Source organism: Physella acuta, unplaced genomic scaffold (assembly GCF_028476545.2).
Source record: "Physella acuta isolate Inbredline_101_S28 unplaced genomic scaffold, ASM2847654v3 ptg000714l, whole genome shotgun sequence".
NCBI classification, from domain to species: Eukaryota; Metazoa; Mollusca; class Gastropoda; family Physidae; genus Physella; species Physella acuta.
This window is the reverse complement of record NW_026732232.1, coordinates 903,338-919,534: the sequence shown is the minus strand read 5'-3', so window position 1 is coordinate 919,534 and position 16,197 is coordinate 903,338. Positions and strand designations below refer to the sequence as shown.

General features: G+C 37.1%; 2 protein-coding genes across 2 annotated transcripts; both read left to right on the top strand.

Annotated features, from left to right (window-relative positions):
• The first annotated feature begins 1,987 nt into the window (after positions 1 to 1,987).
• On the top strand, positions 1,988 to 3,877 carry LOC131949794 (caveolin-1-like). Its single transcript, XM_059311750.1, has 2 exons — positions 1,988 to 2,134; positions 3,117 to 3,877. Exons 1-2 carry the CDS (start codon positions 2,075 to 2,077, stop codon positions 3,453 to 3,455), a joined length of 399 nt encoding a protein of 132 aa, XP_059167733.1. The 5' UTR covers positions 1,988 to 2,074; the 3' UTR covers positions 3,456 to 3,877.
• A 1,604-nt stretch (positions 3,878 to 5,481) lies between these two features.
• LOC131949796 (caveolin-1-like) lies at positions 5,482 to 6,942 on the top strand. Its single transcript, XM_059311752.1, has 2 exons — positions 5,482 to 5,653; positions 6,173 to 6,942. The coding sequence occupies exons 1-2, from the start codon at positions 5,594 to 5,596 to the stop codon at positions 6,509 to 6,511; spliced, it is 399 nt and encodes a 132-aa protein (XP_059167735.1). The 5' UTR covers positions 5,482 to 5,593; the 3' UTR covers positions 6,512 to 6,942.
• Positions 6,943 to 16,197: the final 9,255 nt, after the last annotated feature.

Genomic DNA, 16,197 nt, shown 5'->3' with positions numbered 1-16,197 from the left:
GTTAGTATTAGTTCTTAAACGTCTTTTTAAACAAGTATATATATATATATATATATATATATATATATATATATATATATATATATATATATATATATATATATATTTCTTATAAATCATGATTTCTTTTTTTCTTTTCCATTTAGGTTGTTTTGTTGAGCGTTCTGTTTTAATGTTTATTTGATGCTTGTTGTGTGTTTCATTTGGTGTGTTTGTTGTTTCGTTTTTTTGGTTTTTACTTGTGGTATATTTATCTATTGATTATATATATATATATATATATATATATATATATATATATATATATATATATATATATATATATATATATATATTAGATGTATGTCATTGCTTCGCTATGATGTAAAATAAATTGAAAGTAGTACTCTGAAGAAATAAGAACACATAATGTAGGCCGATAAAACAAAACAATGTATTACTCTAAACAAAAAACAAACAAAATATACACACAATACAATCAAAAACAATGAATGCAACACAATCTGTTTTGTAATCCTTGTAAAAAAAAGGAATTTGACATAATAATTCCTGGAATATTAATTAAGTCAAGCGAGCTATGGGAAATATTCACATATGTCTATGAAAATTTTGAAATTAAAGCTTGTAAAAACCAGTTTTCAATTTAATAGAATCATTACATCTAATAGGTGGAAAAATGTGAATAATAGCCTACATATAATTAAAATATTGGTCTTGCGGTTCAGATCATACATTTTTAAATAACTACTGCTTTGTGTGTTCTTTAAAGATGATTTTGTAACATAATGATAAGGTATGGGTTGGATCACTGTATTGATCACACACCTCTTTACTGGTAAATGCAAAAACAATATTGACTGAGTTTTACCTGTTTCGCAAGCTATAATTCTGGCGGCATGGTACTTTGGTACCTCATTACAGTTCGGGTGGGGGGGGGGGGTTCAACTTCATTCACCACTGTCCGGTCACTTTAAGTCTATTATCTTACCTAGCGTATACCTAGGTGTGACATTAATGTCGCTCTACACAATTACGGCCAGTTCCGTTCTGGTGGTTAGGTTAAAGGGGGAGGGGGGAATAAGCAACTCAGAGTGAACATAGCGCATAGCGTCAGTTTTTAGATGACTGTTATAAACATAAACATACATATACAATAATACTTATTCAGAAATAGATTTAAATAAGTAACAGTGGTATTATGACAATACATTTTTTTTACAGAGGGGCCATGGGGGGGGGGGGGGAGGTTACAACCCCCCCCCCCCCCGCCTACGCCCTGATAATTAATATAACGTATTGAGGAACAGCTGGTTAGAGGCTATCCGTCACGCATCATGAACTAATCAACAAAGTCGAGTCTACCCTAACGACAGACCAAACCACTTAAGCAGACACTGTTGAGTGATCAAGTTCTTTGTATCCAGATAAAGCGGATCGCCCCAAATATCTCTACCCCCCCCCTACTCCAAACATCTACCACCTAATGAGTTTGAGTCTCCAAATATTGGTTGCATACATTAATTTACCCCCACCCCCCCCCCCCCACCCCCCGCCCTTTAAGCTGCTGTCACGATTCCTATAGAAGACAGTTACACTGTGTGTATCAGCCGTCTTTTATTGTTTGTAGATGGTGGGATAGTGTCAATCATTTTTAAGACACCCGCGCATTTTTTTGGCGAAACAGTTCGTGTAATAACCAATACAGGGAGACTTGATGGCGGAAGATATCCAATCCCCTCGACTCCCAATTTTTTAAAATTATGGTCCTCAACCCCTCGACCCGACACCCCCTCTGTTCTGAGGCCAGGAATTTCATAAATGCAATGTAATTTTCTTTTGTATTTTTACAACTGGGTGGAGCTTTATATTTAAAGTTGGAAAAGAAGGGAGTGGGCAGGGATGTCTCTGTTGAGATGAGGTTTTTAATTAGCTTAATTTTTGATTGGGTGAGCCAAGAGGAAACAGTGGTATATAAAGCTCTGGTAACCAACACAGCATCCACTGAGGGGAGATCTTGCATTGACCAGACTTGTAGATTTCTAAACCTAGGACAGTAAGTTCTTAATCTTCCAAGATGAAGCTGGATATAGATCTGGTCAACCGTGACCCCAACAGCATCAACGATCATGTTAAGGTAAGTCGTCTGCCTGCAACCTCTAACAGATCTTAACTTCAAAATAAAAAACAAAAAGTTATATTCTTTTTGTTGTGTTGTTGATGTTTGTTTTTTTTTTTTTTTTTTTTTTTTTTTTTTGTTTGTTGTTGTTGTTCTATTATTTTAAACTTTTACTTTTTTCCATTTCAATTTTTTTATTATTCCTGTACAAGAAGATTATTTTTTTTTTGTGTGGAGAAAACTCAGCGTATAAACATATAACGGTTGGGATTTTCTTCCATAAAATTCACCTGACGTATATTTTAAATAGCTGTCAAATTATATTAAAAATAAATGCGATAACTTAAGCGGTTTAAAAATATTGTCAACTATCATGTGTTGCAACAGCTACGATCACAGACGATATATCAGATATGCCCCAAGGTCGGGGTCAGGTCTACAACCTTTGGTATCGTAAAATTGATCAGATAATGTAATTCTATGACATCCTGTCCTATTGTATCAAAATGGGGCATTGTTTGAAGACTTAAATGTTTCTCATTCTCTTTTACTGGTAGCACGGTCATGTTAGAATTTGGTGATTCTGTCAGTAATTTTAAAAACTGATTTGATCGTTCTGTAGGTAACAAAAACACTTTGGGGGTTCTGTCTTTAATAAAAAATACTTTGGTGGTTCTGTCTTAACAAAAACACTTTGGGGGTTCTGTCTTTAACAAAAACTGTTTGGTGGTTCTGTCTTTAACAAAAACAGTTTGGTGGTTCTGTCTTTAACAAAAATAGTTTGGTGGTTCTGTCTTTAACAAAAAACAAGTTTGGTGGTTCTGTCTTTAACCAAAATACTTTGGTGGTTCTGTCTTTAACAAAAATAGTTTGGTTGTTCTGTCTTTAACAAAAAAAAAGTTGGGTGGTTCTGTCTTTAACAAAAATAGTTTGGTGGTTCTGTCTTTAACAAAAATAGTTTGATGGTTTTATCAGTACTAAAATCTTAAACTGGTTCCAGGTTGCTTTTGAAGACGTGCTGGCAGAGCCTGATGGCGGACACTCATTTAGCTGTGTCTGGAAAGGCGCCTACTGCTGCTTCTGCACCTGCAAGAGATTCTACTACAACCTGATGGCCATTATCGTTGGTCTTCCGCTGGCCATGGCCTGGGGCATCATGTACTCGTTGGTCAACTTCTACCAAGTCTGGATCATCACCCCCTGCATGAGGATCTACATCATCAACTGCGGCTGCTGCCAGAAGTTCTACAGTGCCTGCATACAATGCTACATGCAGCCAATCTTCGAAGCCGTGAGCTATTGCTTCAGCAATATCCGGGTCACTTCCCTTACAGGATAAACAAAACCTTGACCCTACTTAACACAAGCTAAGGGACTCAACCAAAGTGTCTGTTTATCTTACAATTTGCTTAAAATAGTTAAAACAGTACAACATAATATCAAGTGTAAATAAATAGATATAATAACTAAATTCCTTCAACACACAGACACAATTTTAAACAGACTAAATCGATTTAGAAAGTTTTTTTCCACTAATAGAAATATTTTTCAATTGCATATTAAAAGCAGTTACACTGGTATATATTCTCTTGGCTTATGAACATTTAAAAAAAAAACCAAGTAAAATGTGATTACCAACGATACCTCCACCACAAATACCTTATGTTTGTACTTTTCTTTTTAGTCTTTTAAAAAAATATCTACTCAACAAAAGTAGATAAGTCTGGCTGTGATATTAAAATAATATTTAATTGTGTTACATATGTTGTTTTTTACTTGATTTGGTAATTAATGTTTATAGGTAGTGTTCGTTATGTCCTCAATCAGATTTCAGTCTAAATACCGAGCTATAACTATAGTTTTGTGTGACTGCTCTCTGCCAAGTACCAAACCAATAATTATATTGTTGGTAAGACTAGGGGTCGGCGTGGTCGGTAAAGCTCATAAGGCTCATTAGCTGGGGACAGCCACTCTTCTATGAGAGACAACTCCAAAATCAAACAACTGCTGCCTTGTAGTTTGTTCTTGGTTGGACAAAGACTATGGAAGCAAATCAAAAAAGAAAAAGCAGGCTGAAATCGGAGTCAATGGCCTCAATGGCGCATAAGCAGTTGACACGTATATTTAATTGTGTTGAAGGGGATCCTTTCCAACACTAAAATTTAGAACAAAGAAGAAGAAGGTAAGACTAAATACCGAACCAATAACTATATTGTTGGTAAGACTAAATACCGAACACATAAACTTATTGTTAGGAGCAAACCTAAATACCGTGCCAATAAATATATTGTAGTGGGCATGCTTAAATACCAAACCAATAAATATATTGTAGTGGGCCTTCGTTTACACTGCAACCAGTAAGAACGTGTTTCTGTCTACCAGCAGTCATTGTTTTCAAAACATTTCATTTCATTATAGAATTTAAAGTTTTAAGACAAGTAGAGAATCTATACTACTGTAAAAGGAAATATGCTTAATTCCACTAATTTTTTAAAGTGAATTATACCCTATATCTAAAAGAAATCTAGAAATAACTAATATCACAGTCTTCATGATTAATATATGGTGTTGTGGAACAGCAAGCAAAGGGGCCGTAAGTCATGCATAAACAAATGGCCTGCTGACACGCATCAAGAACTGATCAACATAGTCAAGTTTGCCCCTAACGACAGGTCCTATGACACGACCACAAACCTTAATTGGCTGGTTAACGAGGCACTGGGTGATTACGATCTTTTACGTGAGGGGGGGAGGGGGGGGGGTAAAGCGGATCGCCCCAAACATATCTACCACCCCTACTTCAAACATCTACCGCCTAATGAGTTCGAATCTCCAAATATTGGTTGAATACATTAATTTACCCCCCCCCCCCCCATAAGCTGCTGTCCCGACCCCCATTGAAGACAGTTACACTGTGCGTATCAGGCGTCCCTTATTGTTTGTAGATGGTCAGATAGTGTCAGCCATTTTTAAAACAACCCCACATTTTTTGGCGAAACAGTTCGTGTAATAACGTGTAATTATCCAACCACGCGTGTAATTATCCAACCAATCGCGTGTTATTATCCAACCAATACAGGGAGACTTGATGGCCGAAGTTACCCAATCCCGTCAACTCCCCGTTTTTAAAATTAAGGTCTTCAACACCTAGAACCTTACGCCCGCTCTATTTTTATGACCAGGAATTTCACAAAGACAATGCACCTTTATATTGTATTTTTACAACTGGGTGGAGCTTTATATTTAAAGTTGGAAGAGAGAGGGTGGGCAGGGATGTCTCTATGTTTGTTGAAATAATGTTTTTAATTAGCTTAATTTTTGATTGGGTGAGCCAAGAGTACACAGTGGTATATAAAGCTCTGGTAACCAACACAGCATCCACTGAAGGCAGATCTTGCATTGACCAGACTGTGGATAGATATTGAACAGACCAGACTTGTAGATTTCTAAACCTAGGACAGCTCCTAAACTTCCACGATGAAGCTGGATATAGATGTGATCAACCGTGACCCGAACAGCATCAACGATCATGTTAAGGTAAGTCGTCTGCCTGCAAACTCTAGCAGATCTTAACTTCAAAATTTTTTAAAATAAAAACACAGGTTATATGGTTATATACTTTATTTGTTGTTGTTGTTCTATTATTTTAATTTTAAACTTTTTTTTTTAAATTTCAATCTTTAAATTATTCATGTACAATATTTTTTTTTTGATTTGAGAAAACTGAGCATATTAAAGTAAAAAAAAAACGGTTTGGGATATAGTTCCATAAAATTCACCTGACGTATATTTTAAAAAGAAAGCTGTCAAATTATATTCAAGATAAATGTCATAGTTTAAGCGGTTTAACATTATTGTACAACTATGATGTTTGACCGCAGACACCATATCAAATATGCCCCAAGTTCAAGGTCAGGTCTACTACCTTTAGTATCGCAAAACTGATCAGATAATTGGACCCCTTGAAAACCTATCCTATTGTATCGAAACGAGGCTTTTTTGGAAGACTTAAATGTTGGTGGTTCTGTCATTACTAAAATCTGAAACTGGTTCCAGGTTGCTTTTGAAGACGTGCTGGCAGAGCCTGATGGTGGACACTCATTCAGCTGTGTCTGGAAAGGCGCCTACTGCTGCTTCTGCACCTGCAAGAGATTCTACTACAACCTGTTCGCCATCATTGGTGGCCTTCCCATGGCCATGGTCTGGGGCATCATATACGCGTTTGTCAACTTCTACCAAGTCTGGCTCATCACCCCATGCATGAGGATCTACATCATCAACTGCGGCTGCTGCCAGAAGTTCTACAGTGCCTGCATACAATGCTACATGCAGCCAGTCTACGAAGCCATGAGCTATTGCTTCAGCAATATCCGGGTCACTACCCTTACAGGATAATCAAAACCTTGACCATACTGAACACAAGATGCAGGGATTCAAACAAAGTGTCTGTTTATCTTATAATTTGCTTAAAACAGTACAACGTAATATCAAGTGTATATAAATATATAAAATAACTAAATTCCTTCAACACACAGACACAATTTTAAACAGGCTGAATCGATTTAGAAAGTTTTTTCCACCAATAGAAATATTTTTCAATTGCATATTAAAAGCAGTTACACTGGTATATATTCTCTTCGCTTTTGAACATTTACATTTGAAATCTTCCAAGTAAATTTGTGATTACCAACGACACCCCACCACGAAGGCCTTATGTTAATGTTTGTATTAACTTTTGTATTTTTGTATTAGACTTTAAAAAGTCTACTCAACAAAATAAGTAGATAATTCTGGCTGTGATATTAAAATAATATTTTATTGTGTAACCTATGTTGCTTTTTACTTGATTTGATAATTAATGTTTATAGGTAGTGTTCGTTATGTCCTCAGTCAGATTTCAGTCTAAATACCGAGCTATAACTATAGCTTTATGTGACTGCTCTCCACCAAGTACCAAACCAATAATTATATTGTTGGTAAGACTCTAAATACCTAACTATAACTACTATAAGTACAGACAATTCTACCGGCTAAGAAATATTTCAAACACATCTACCAGGTAAAAATAAAATTCTTCAGACACACCTACAAAGTAAAAATTCTTCAGACTCGCGTAAAGGTAAAAAAAAATCTTCAGATACACATACAATGTAAAAATTCTTGAGACACACCAACAATGTAAAAATTCTTCAGATACACATACAATGTAAAAATTCTTGAGACACACCAACAATGTAAAAATTCTTCAGACACACCAACAAAGTAAAAAATTCTTCAGACACACCAATAAAGTAAAAACACTTCAGACACACCTACAGAGTAAAAATTATTCAGACTCGCGTTAAGGTAAAAAAATTCTTGAGACACACCTACAATTTTAAAAATTCTTGAGACAGACATACAATGGTAAACACTTCTTCAGTTACACCTAGCAAGGAAAACAAAACCTCTGCCCTGTCAGGTAGAACAAAGCAATCGATACAGACAAAGGCTGCTGGATTAAAGGGCCGGGGTAATGACCCCACCCACAAATGTCACGCCCTAATTAACTCCCATGTTGACCTGGGAATGCAGTCAAGCAAGACGACTAGGAGGGTCGGCGTGGTTTAAAGGGTGTATTGGGGAGGTGTATTGGGGTTTATGGGGGAGGTGTATTGGGGTTTATGGGGGAGGGTGTAGGGTGTAGGGGGTTTATGGAGGAGGCTGTATTAGGGTGTATGGGGGAGGGTGTATGGGGTTTATGGGGGAGGGTGTATTGGGGTTTATGGGGGAGGGTGTAGCGGATTTTATGCGGGAGGGTGTAGCGGGTTTATGCGGGAGGGTGTAATGGGGTTTATGGGGGAGGGTGTATTGGGGTTTATGGGGGAGGGTGTAGGGTGTAGGGTTTATGGGGGAGGGTGTATTGGGGTTTATGGGGGAGGGTGTAGGGTTTATGGGGGAGGTTGTATTGGGGTTTATGGGGGAGGGTGTAGCAGGGTTTATGCGGGAGGGTGTATTGGGGTTTATGGGGGTTTATTGGGGAGAGTGTAGTGGGGTTTATGGGGGAGGTTGTAGGGGGGAGGCATGATGACATGCTGACTGTTGTCATACAACTACTGACATGCTGTCTGTTGTCATACAACTACTGACATGCTGTCTGTTGTCATACCACTACTGACATGCTGTCTGTTGTCATACAACTACTGACATGCTGTCTGTTGTCATACCACTACTGACATGCTGTCTGTTGTCATACAACTACTGACATGCTGTCTGTTGTCATACCACTACTGACATGCTGTCTGTTGTCATACAACTACTGACATGCTGTCTGTTGTCATACCACTACTGACATGCTGTCTGTTGTCATACCACTACTGACATGCTGTCTGTTGTCATACAACTACTGACATGCTGTCTGTTGTCATACCACTACTGACATGCTGTCTGTTGTCATACCACTACTGACATGCTGTCTGTTGTCATACCACTCCAGCTCCTATCGACCACTGCTACAGTTGGCACAAAAATCTTCTGTCGTGGTTTGTTTTTCTATTTTCAGAGAGTTACTGTAAAACACAAACACATCACACGAAATAGTAACGACCTTGACCCACCCATGGAAACGCGCATGTTTGGCAGCGATGACGTAGTTGAACAGCTCGAATTCGTATCGATTCTTTGATTTTTTGGTTCGTCTGGTATCGATTCAGTCGAAAGTAAGAAATCGACGATTACTTCAAATTTAGCAATCATAAATCACTTGAATGTGATGTGAAATTGATTACATACAGATAATCGTTGAAGATATCGACCATGCTCCAAAATTGATACAAACACCCATTTTGCTTTTTAAATTTACAGAAATTAACAAACAAAAAGTAGGTCTACGCAGATTTTATATGTAATATATTCTAATACATTAATAATTTTACTTTTAAAATGTACACAAATTTACATATGAGAACATATATAATTAGATCTAGTAAGTTTATATTTTAAAATACACATTTGTTTGATCACCACGTGCTTAGTGTTGAGTGACGTTTGGTTTAGTAAACCTGTAGATATTCACCCATTTTCGCACCAGCCAGGAACTGCCAGGCAAATATTTATTAGCCAAGCTAGGATGGGTTTTCTTGAGTTGCCACATTGCACATTTCCGACCAATTGTACCACTTGGGAAAGCAATATAACGTCATCAATTCGCTATAAGAATTATTGCTTTTTATCTTATTTTTTTTTTCAGACAATTATTATGTAGCTAGTTAGCGAGTTATAAAGACTAGTTATTGAACCACAGCAAGTAAATTATAAATAGGGTTTTAAATATTCCACGTTCAGACTTTTCACAACGAGAGTATTATACTCGACGTCATACGCCATGGTATGGTTGAACTAAGCATTCGTCTAGACGTAATTCACCATTAGTGTTGTTGGTGCTATGATAGGTCTCAACATGAGATTGGTGCTATGATAGGTTCCAACATGAGATTGGTGCTATGATACGTCCCAACATAAGGTTGGTACTTTATTAGTCCCCCCCCATGTCACCGGTCCAAATAAGTCCCCCACATGTTGTTATTCTCCACCTGTGGTAGGTTCTAGCTACCTACAAGCAACGTGTGTCTACAATCACCAATCCAACTAGCCTACAGAACCATTATTTAACTGGCGTTTAAAACCGCCGTGCCTTAAAGTTTGTAATGAACATATTTTTTTTTATCTAGCAGGCCCCGAACCCAACCAGGTGATTTATGACGTCACTTGCAGTTCCGTCGCTATGATGTGACGTCATCGAGTTGTGGCAACGGTATTCAGTACCAGCAGTCGTTATTGTATATGAAATGTAAAGGGGGGAGGGGGTGAGAAGGGGGAATTGGTTGAAAGGTTGCTGACGTATTGGTCTATTACTGCAGAGGCTCGTTCCTGTGTGGTGCTGACGTCACGCTCCAGGGGTGGTAATTGGACAAAATAATTTTTCTTTAATTACTTGCAGTAAAACCCATTCACACACGTAAGGCCCATTCACGGCGCGTTTGGTCACATACAGCCAAGTTGCCTAGCCCCCTCCCCCACCCTCTTATCTATGTCGAAAAACAACGGCAGGCTCGGGTGTCATTTCATTGGCCACTTCATCTAATGTGATTAATAGGACGGCGGTACAAATGAAAAAATAAATGTTAACTTTAAGAATGAAAAAAATCAGTGAACTTTTTGTTCATTTTCCTGAACAAACATAAAAAGTGTTGACTTTTTGTTGACTTTCATGAAGAAGCTTAAAAACAAATATAGATAGTTGACTTCTTCAACAATCCATTAGCACTTATCGCCCATCTATGAATTGGGCACGATGTTCCAACTTCTCACTATTTCATTTGGTGTTCATTTGGTGTCGCTATTTTTATTATTGGTGTTCATTATGTGTCACTATTTTTATTATTGGTGTTCATTTGGTGTCGCTATTTTTATTATTGGTGTTCATTTGGTGTCGCTATTTGTATTATCATGTCTGCTTTCGCTAGCCAATCAGAACATGCTCCTGGTGTTAGGTACAAATTGTGTACACAAGACACCCTTAAGCTTTAGTTGTTGTTTAATAAACCTCCCAGTTGTTCAGTTTGGTTTTCTCCTGTTTAAAGTTTGAGTACATAAGTAGAAAGAAATCGTTGAATTATGTGCTAAAATTGTTGTGAAATATATTAGTTATGTGGTGAGCGCATCAAGTGCTAAACAGAGTTTTCTTCAGGCACCACCTACCCCCCCCCCCCCCCCCCCGCAAAGTTTACCGCCCCCCAGAACAAAATGGAATTTCTAATTTCTATATAAAAAATATATACTTTTGAAAGTGTCCGCCCCCCCCCCCCCCCCCCGGGAGAAAAAAGTCTGGAAGAAACACTGGTGCTAAAAATAAGATGACTTTAGGCAATAGCAATAAAGAAGGAGTGATCTCCCTTAAACTTTCTCGAATACTCTAATATAATACACCCGGGAATGGCAACTGTGGATATAGACATGATTTTTAATCAATTTTTAAATACTTAAACTTTTTAAAATAGAATAGAAACTCATTGAAAAAAAAAATGGTGCACCAAGTTTGAGAGAAATCGGAAATAACGTAAAATACTATTTCCAATCTACGGAAATTAATCGAAATTCGACCAAAAGCTGAGAGTTAGATCCTTTACTTATTTGTGAAGTTTCGTTTATCTATCTGAAACATTACTCAAGTTATAAGCTTTTGAAAGCACTTGTATTTTGAATTCACCCACCTAAAGTTAAAACACTTATATTACTAATTCACCCACCTAAAGGTAAAACACTTGCATTCTAAATTCACCCACCTAAAGTTAAAACACATGTATTATGAATACACCCACCTAAAGTTAAAAAACTTGTTTTATAAATTCACCCACCTAAAGTTAAAACACGTGTATTCTAAATTCACCCACCTAAAGTTAAAACCCTTGTATTACTAATTCACCCACCTAAAGTTAAAACCCTTGTATTACTAATTCACCCACCTAAAGTTAAAACACGTGTATTATAAATACACCCACCTAAAGTTAAAACACTTGTTTTATAAATTCACCCACCTAAAGTTAAAACCCTTGTATTACTAATTCACCCACCTAAAGTTAAAACACGTGTATTATGAATTCACCCACCTAAAGTTAAAACACTTGTTTTATAAATTCACCCACCTAAAGTTAAAACACTTGTATTACTAATTCACCCACCTAAAGTTAAAACACGTGTATTATGAATTCACCCACCTAAAGTTAAAACACTTGTATTACTAATTCACCCACCTAAAGTTAAAACACGTGTATTATGAATTCACCCACCTAAAGTTAAAACACTTGTATTACTAATTCACCCACCTAAAGGTAAAACACGTGTATTATGAATTCACCCACCTAAAGTTAAAACACTTGTATTACTAATTCACCCACCTAAAGGTAAAACACGTGTATTATGAATTCACCCACCTAAAGTTAAAACACTTGTATTACTAATTCACCCACCTAAAGTTAAAACACGTGTATTATGAATTCACCCACCTAAAGTTAAAACACTTGTATTACTAATTCACCCACCTAAAGTTAAAACACTTGTATTACTAATTCACGCAAGCGATCGGGCGTCACCAGTGCCCTACCTTTAATTTTGCAAGAACCCATTTTGTGTACCTTGCTAGCGGTCGTCATAACAAGGCCAATGTTTTTATGTTGCTATTAGCTGTGCCACATAGTTCGATCCAAGCCCCCCCCCACCACATAGTTCGATCCAAGGCCTCGGCTTTCTGCAGCCACCCCCCCCCCCCCCCACACACACACATCATATTTGCTTGAGTGAATAAAACAACATGAGAAATATTCCTTACATTTAAGAATGTTGAAACTATATTTACATAATGTCGGTGAATTCTCGTCTAATATTTTATTGTCTCGTTTATATTTGACCTGCTAGCTTCAAGTTTGCCCATACGTCACTTCCATTTTTCAAAGAAACAATTTTTGTTTAAATAACGACCGGGGGGGGGGGGGTTACTTGAACTGTTAAAAATTTCAACTATATTTTTTTTGTAAAAACCTGTTAAATTTTTCATCAATAAACCGAACATACTTTTGCCCCCGTCTAAAACAAACATGGTGTGGGGGGGGGGGGGGGGTGTTCACGCTTTTGATAGTTTATAATGTATATTTTAAAAAACATTCAAGTGGCTACTTCCCTTTTTTATTAACTTTTTTTTTTTAGAAAAATAAATATGAAATACAGAAATTCAAAATTAGTTTAAGTACCAAAGAGCAATCATAATGTAGCTTAAATCTGAGTCACACCTTAAGACTATTAAAAAAAATTTAAACACACACACACACATAATTTTTTTTTTTTTAATGAATCAATACTGAACATAAAATATTTAAAATCTCAAATATTTCGATTCACATATGAAAAAGGAGTTTAACCCCAAAACAACGAAATGAAATTTACCGTAAAGCAAGGCTTGTAGAGCTATCTCCCTTTAGAAATTTTTTTAACTATAAAATAAAAGTATAGAACAAGGTGTGTAACCGTCGCACATCTCTGTTTGTTTCGTTCCATTAATGTGGTTTTGTTATTATTTAAATGACAAAAGTTGTATTTATATTTAATTAAAGAGGTAAATGTATATTTGTTGTGTCTGTATATTTGATTTGATTTAAAGTGGTAAATGTTTATTTCTTGTGTCTGTATATATATCTCCAATTGTGTTAGAAATCCTTTCAATAAGTGTTGTGTTTGACAGTTCAAGATCTACAGTTCTAGATCTACAGTTCGAGATCTACAGTTCGAGATCTACAGTTCGAGATCTACAGCAATAGATCTACAGTTCTAGATCTACAGTTCTAGATCTACAGTTCTAGATCTACAGTTCTAGATCTACAGTTCTATTATCTACAGTTCTAAATCTACAGTTCTATTATCTACAGTTCTAGATCTACAGTTCTAGATCAACAGTTCTATTATCTACAGTTCTAGATCTACAGTTCTAGATCTACTGTTCTAGATTTACAGTTCTAGATCAACAGTTCTATTATCTACAGTTCTAGATCTACAGTTCTAGATCTACTGTTCTAGATCTACAGTTCTAGATCTACAGTTCTAGATCCACAGTTCTAGATCTACAGTTCTAGATCTACAGTTCTAGATCTACAGTTCTAGATCTACAGTTCTAGATCTACAGTTCGAGATCTAGAGCAATAGATCTACACTTCTACACTTTGCACCCCCCCTTCCCTCAAACTTTCGATTTGCACCCCCCCCCTCAAGATTTCGATTTGCACCCCCCCCCCTCAAACTTTCAATTTGCACCCCCCTCAACCTTTCATTTTATTTTTCCAACCCATTTTGGCGCCCCTAAGGTCGGCGCCCGGGGACATAAGTCCCCCCCCGCCCACCCCCCGCCCACCCCCCCCCCCCCCCCCGCTACGCTACTGATTCTACTACAGTTCTAGATCTACAGTTCTAGCAGTGTTTCTTTCAGACTTTTTTCTCCGGGGGTGGGGCACTAGAAATTTCCGGGGGGAGGGGGGGGGGGGGCGGTAGACTTTCTTCGGGGGGGGGGGGGGTGGACACTTTTAAAAGTATATATTTTCTATATAAATTATATAAATTTCATTTCGTTCGGGGGGGGGGGGGGGCGGTAGACTTTTTTCGGGGGGGTGGGGGGGGGGGGGGCAACTCTGAGTTCTAGATCTACAGTTCTAGATCTACAGTTCTAGATCTACTGTTCTAGATCTACAGTTCTAGATCTACACTTCTAGATCTACAGTTCTAGATCTACACTTCTAGATCTACAGTTCTAGATCTACAGTTCTAGATTTACAGTTCTAGATTTACAGTTCTAGATCTACAGTTCTAGATCTACAGTTCTAGATCTACAGTTCTAGATCTACACTTCTAGATCTACACTTCTAGATCTACAGTTCTAGATTTACAGTTCTAGATTTACAGTTCTAGATCTACAGTTCTAGATCTACAGTTCTAGATCTACAGTTCTAGATCTACAGTTCTAGATCTACACTTCTAGATCTACACTTCTAGATCTACAGTTCTAGATCTACACTTCTAGATCTACACTTCTAGATCTACACTTCTAGATCTACACTTCTAGATCTACTGTACCTACAGTTCTCGTCCACACCCGACTGCTACATGGTTTCTTTCAGACATTTGTCTCTGTGAATACACGTGAAACTTGCAGGGGGGGGGGAGTAGACTGCTTAGATTATACTTTTTTTCTAAATAAATTATAAATTTATATCATTTGCCCGGGGAAGGGGTGGTGGACGTAACCCACATCCCCTACCCTCGCACACGAAGTGATACCCCGGGTACCCCTGCAAAAACAAAAAATAAATATAGTGTTGTCAGGCGACTGCCCATCCATCATTACTTACATCACTCTGACCGGGACGTTATACAGCCTTTTGGCCATAACATATGATCAATTTTTAAATATATAGGGCCCGACAAATAGATGAGACTTTTTATTTTAAAAGATTCATCTAATTATAAAATGTGATATATTTATTTATTTTCAGAACATAACACAGAGTGAGCAGGGGTATTGATGTAGGGGATATAATCCATGAAATCTTGCTGCTCAATTTATAATAAAGAGTTGTTTTTTCTTGAACATAGGTTCAAAGAATATGATCAGAACAGGTCACGCGATTGTTTTATTGAGCACATAAATATGACTTTATCCCCACACATGTAGACTATATCTACGTGTTAAAGAAAAAACGTTGTTGATGTGTGTAACTTTAGCGACTGACGCAATCTGCATCATTGTTTCAGGATGCTATGTGGCGCTCAGGGTTATCCTGTGACCACCATGGCGCCTATGTTTGTTTTAAGTACCCAGGGGCCGTATGCGGAGCCTATGCTGTAGTGTAATCGGGGGCTACAGAGAGCGCCCCTATACGTCACTGACAGATGGGCGGAAAGCGAAGTGTGTTCTACCTCATTATTTCGGTTAGTGATTAACGTACACTCAAGGTTTTCATGCGTTAGTGTAGGGAAACCCGTGTCCCGATATTTATGATCCAAGCACAGGCATTGTTTACATTAAATAACTCACTTTTAGAAAACAAGGTCGCGCGTCTAAGAATATACGATTTGTAACGCATGGATGAACCCCTTCTTATATATTTCGTCGGACATTCTTCTATTCTCGCGGCAACGCGCGGGGACGGGAACAGGTACGCTAGTATGTGTGTGTGTGTATATATATATGTATATATATATATATATATATATATATATATATATATATATATATATATATATATATATATATATATATATATATATATATATATATATATTTAAACCTAGGGTCTGCATGTCCCTGAAAAAAAGCTAGTTCATTTAGCTTACATCGCAAAATCCTAGGAAAGTAAGACTATCACTATATGATGTAAGGGAAATAATTCATTAAATTTTGTTTTTGTAATAACGATTTGTGTCCCTTGAATCATTTTTTAAAAGATTTCGACAAATTCTTATTGATCCAAAATTTACTTTTCATAGTCAATAAAAATTACTTT

Bases quoted from the DNA above. Each gene is read 5' to 3' on its own strand.
- LOC131949794 (XM_059311750.1), top strand. From the start codon at position 2,075: ATGAAGCTGGATATAGATCTGGTCAACCGTGACCCCAACAGCATCAAC. The intron at 2,135-3,116 runs GTAAGTCGTCTG...AACTGGTTCCAG, and splicing joins GCATCAACGATCATGTTAAG to GTTGCTTTTGAAGACGTGCT.
- LOC131949796 (XM_059311752.1), top strand. From the start codon at position 5,594: ATGAAGCTGGATATAGATGTGATCAACCGTGACCCGAACAGCATCAAC. The intron at 5,654-6,172 runs GTAAGTCGTCTG...AACTGGTTCCAG, and splicing joins GCATCAACGATCATGTTAAG to GTTGCTTTTGAAGACGTGCT.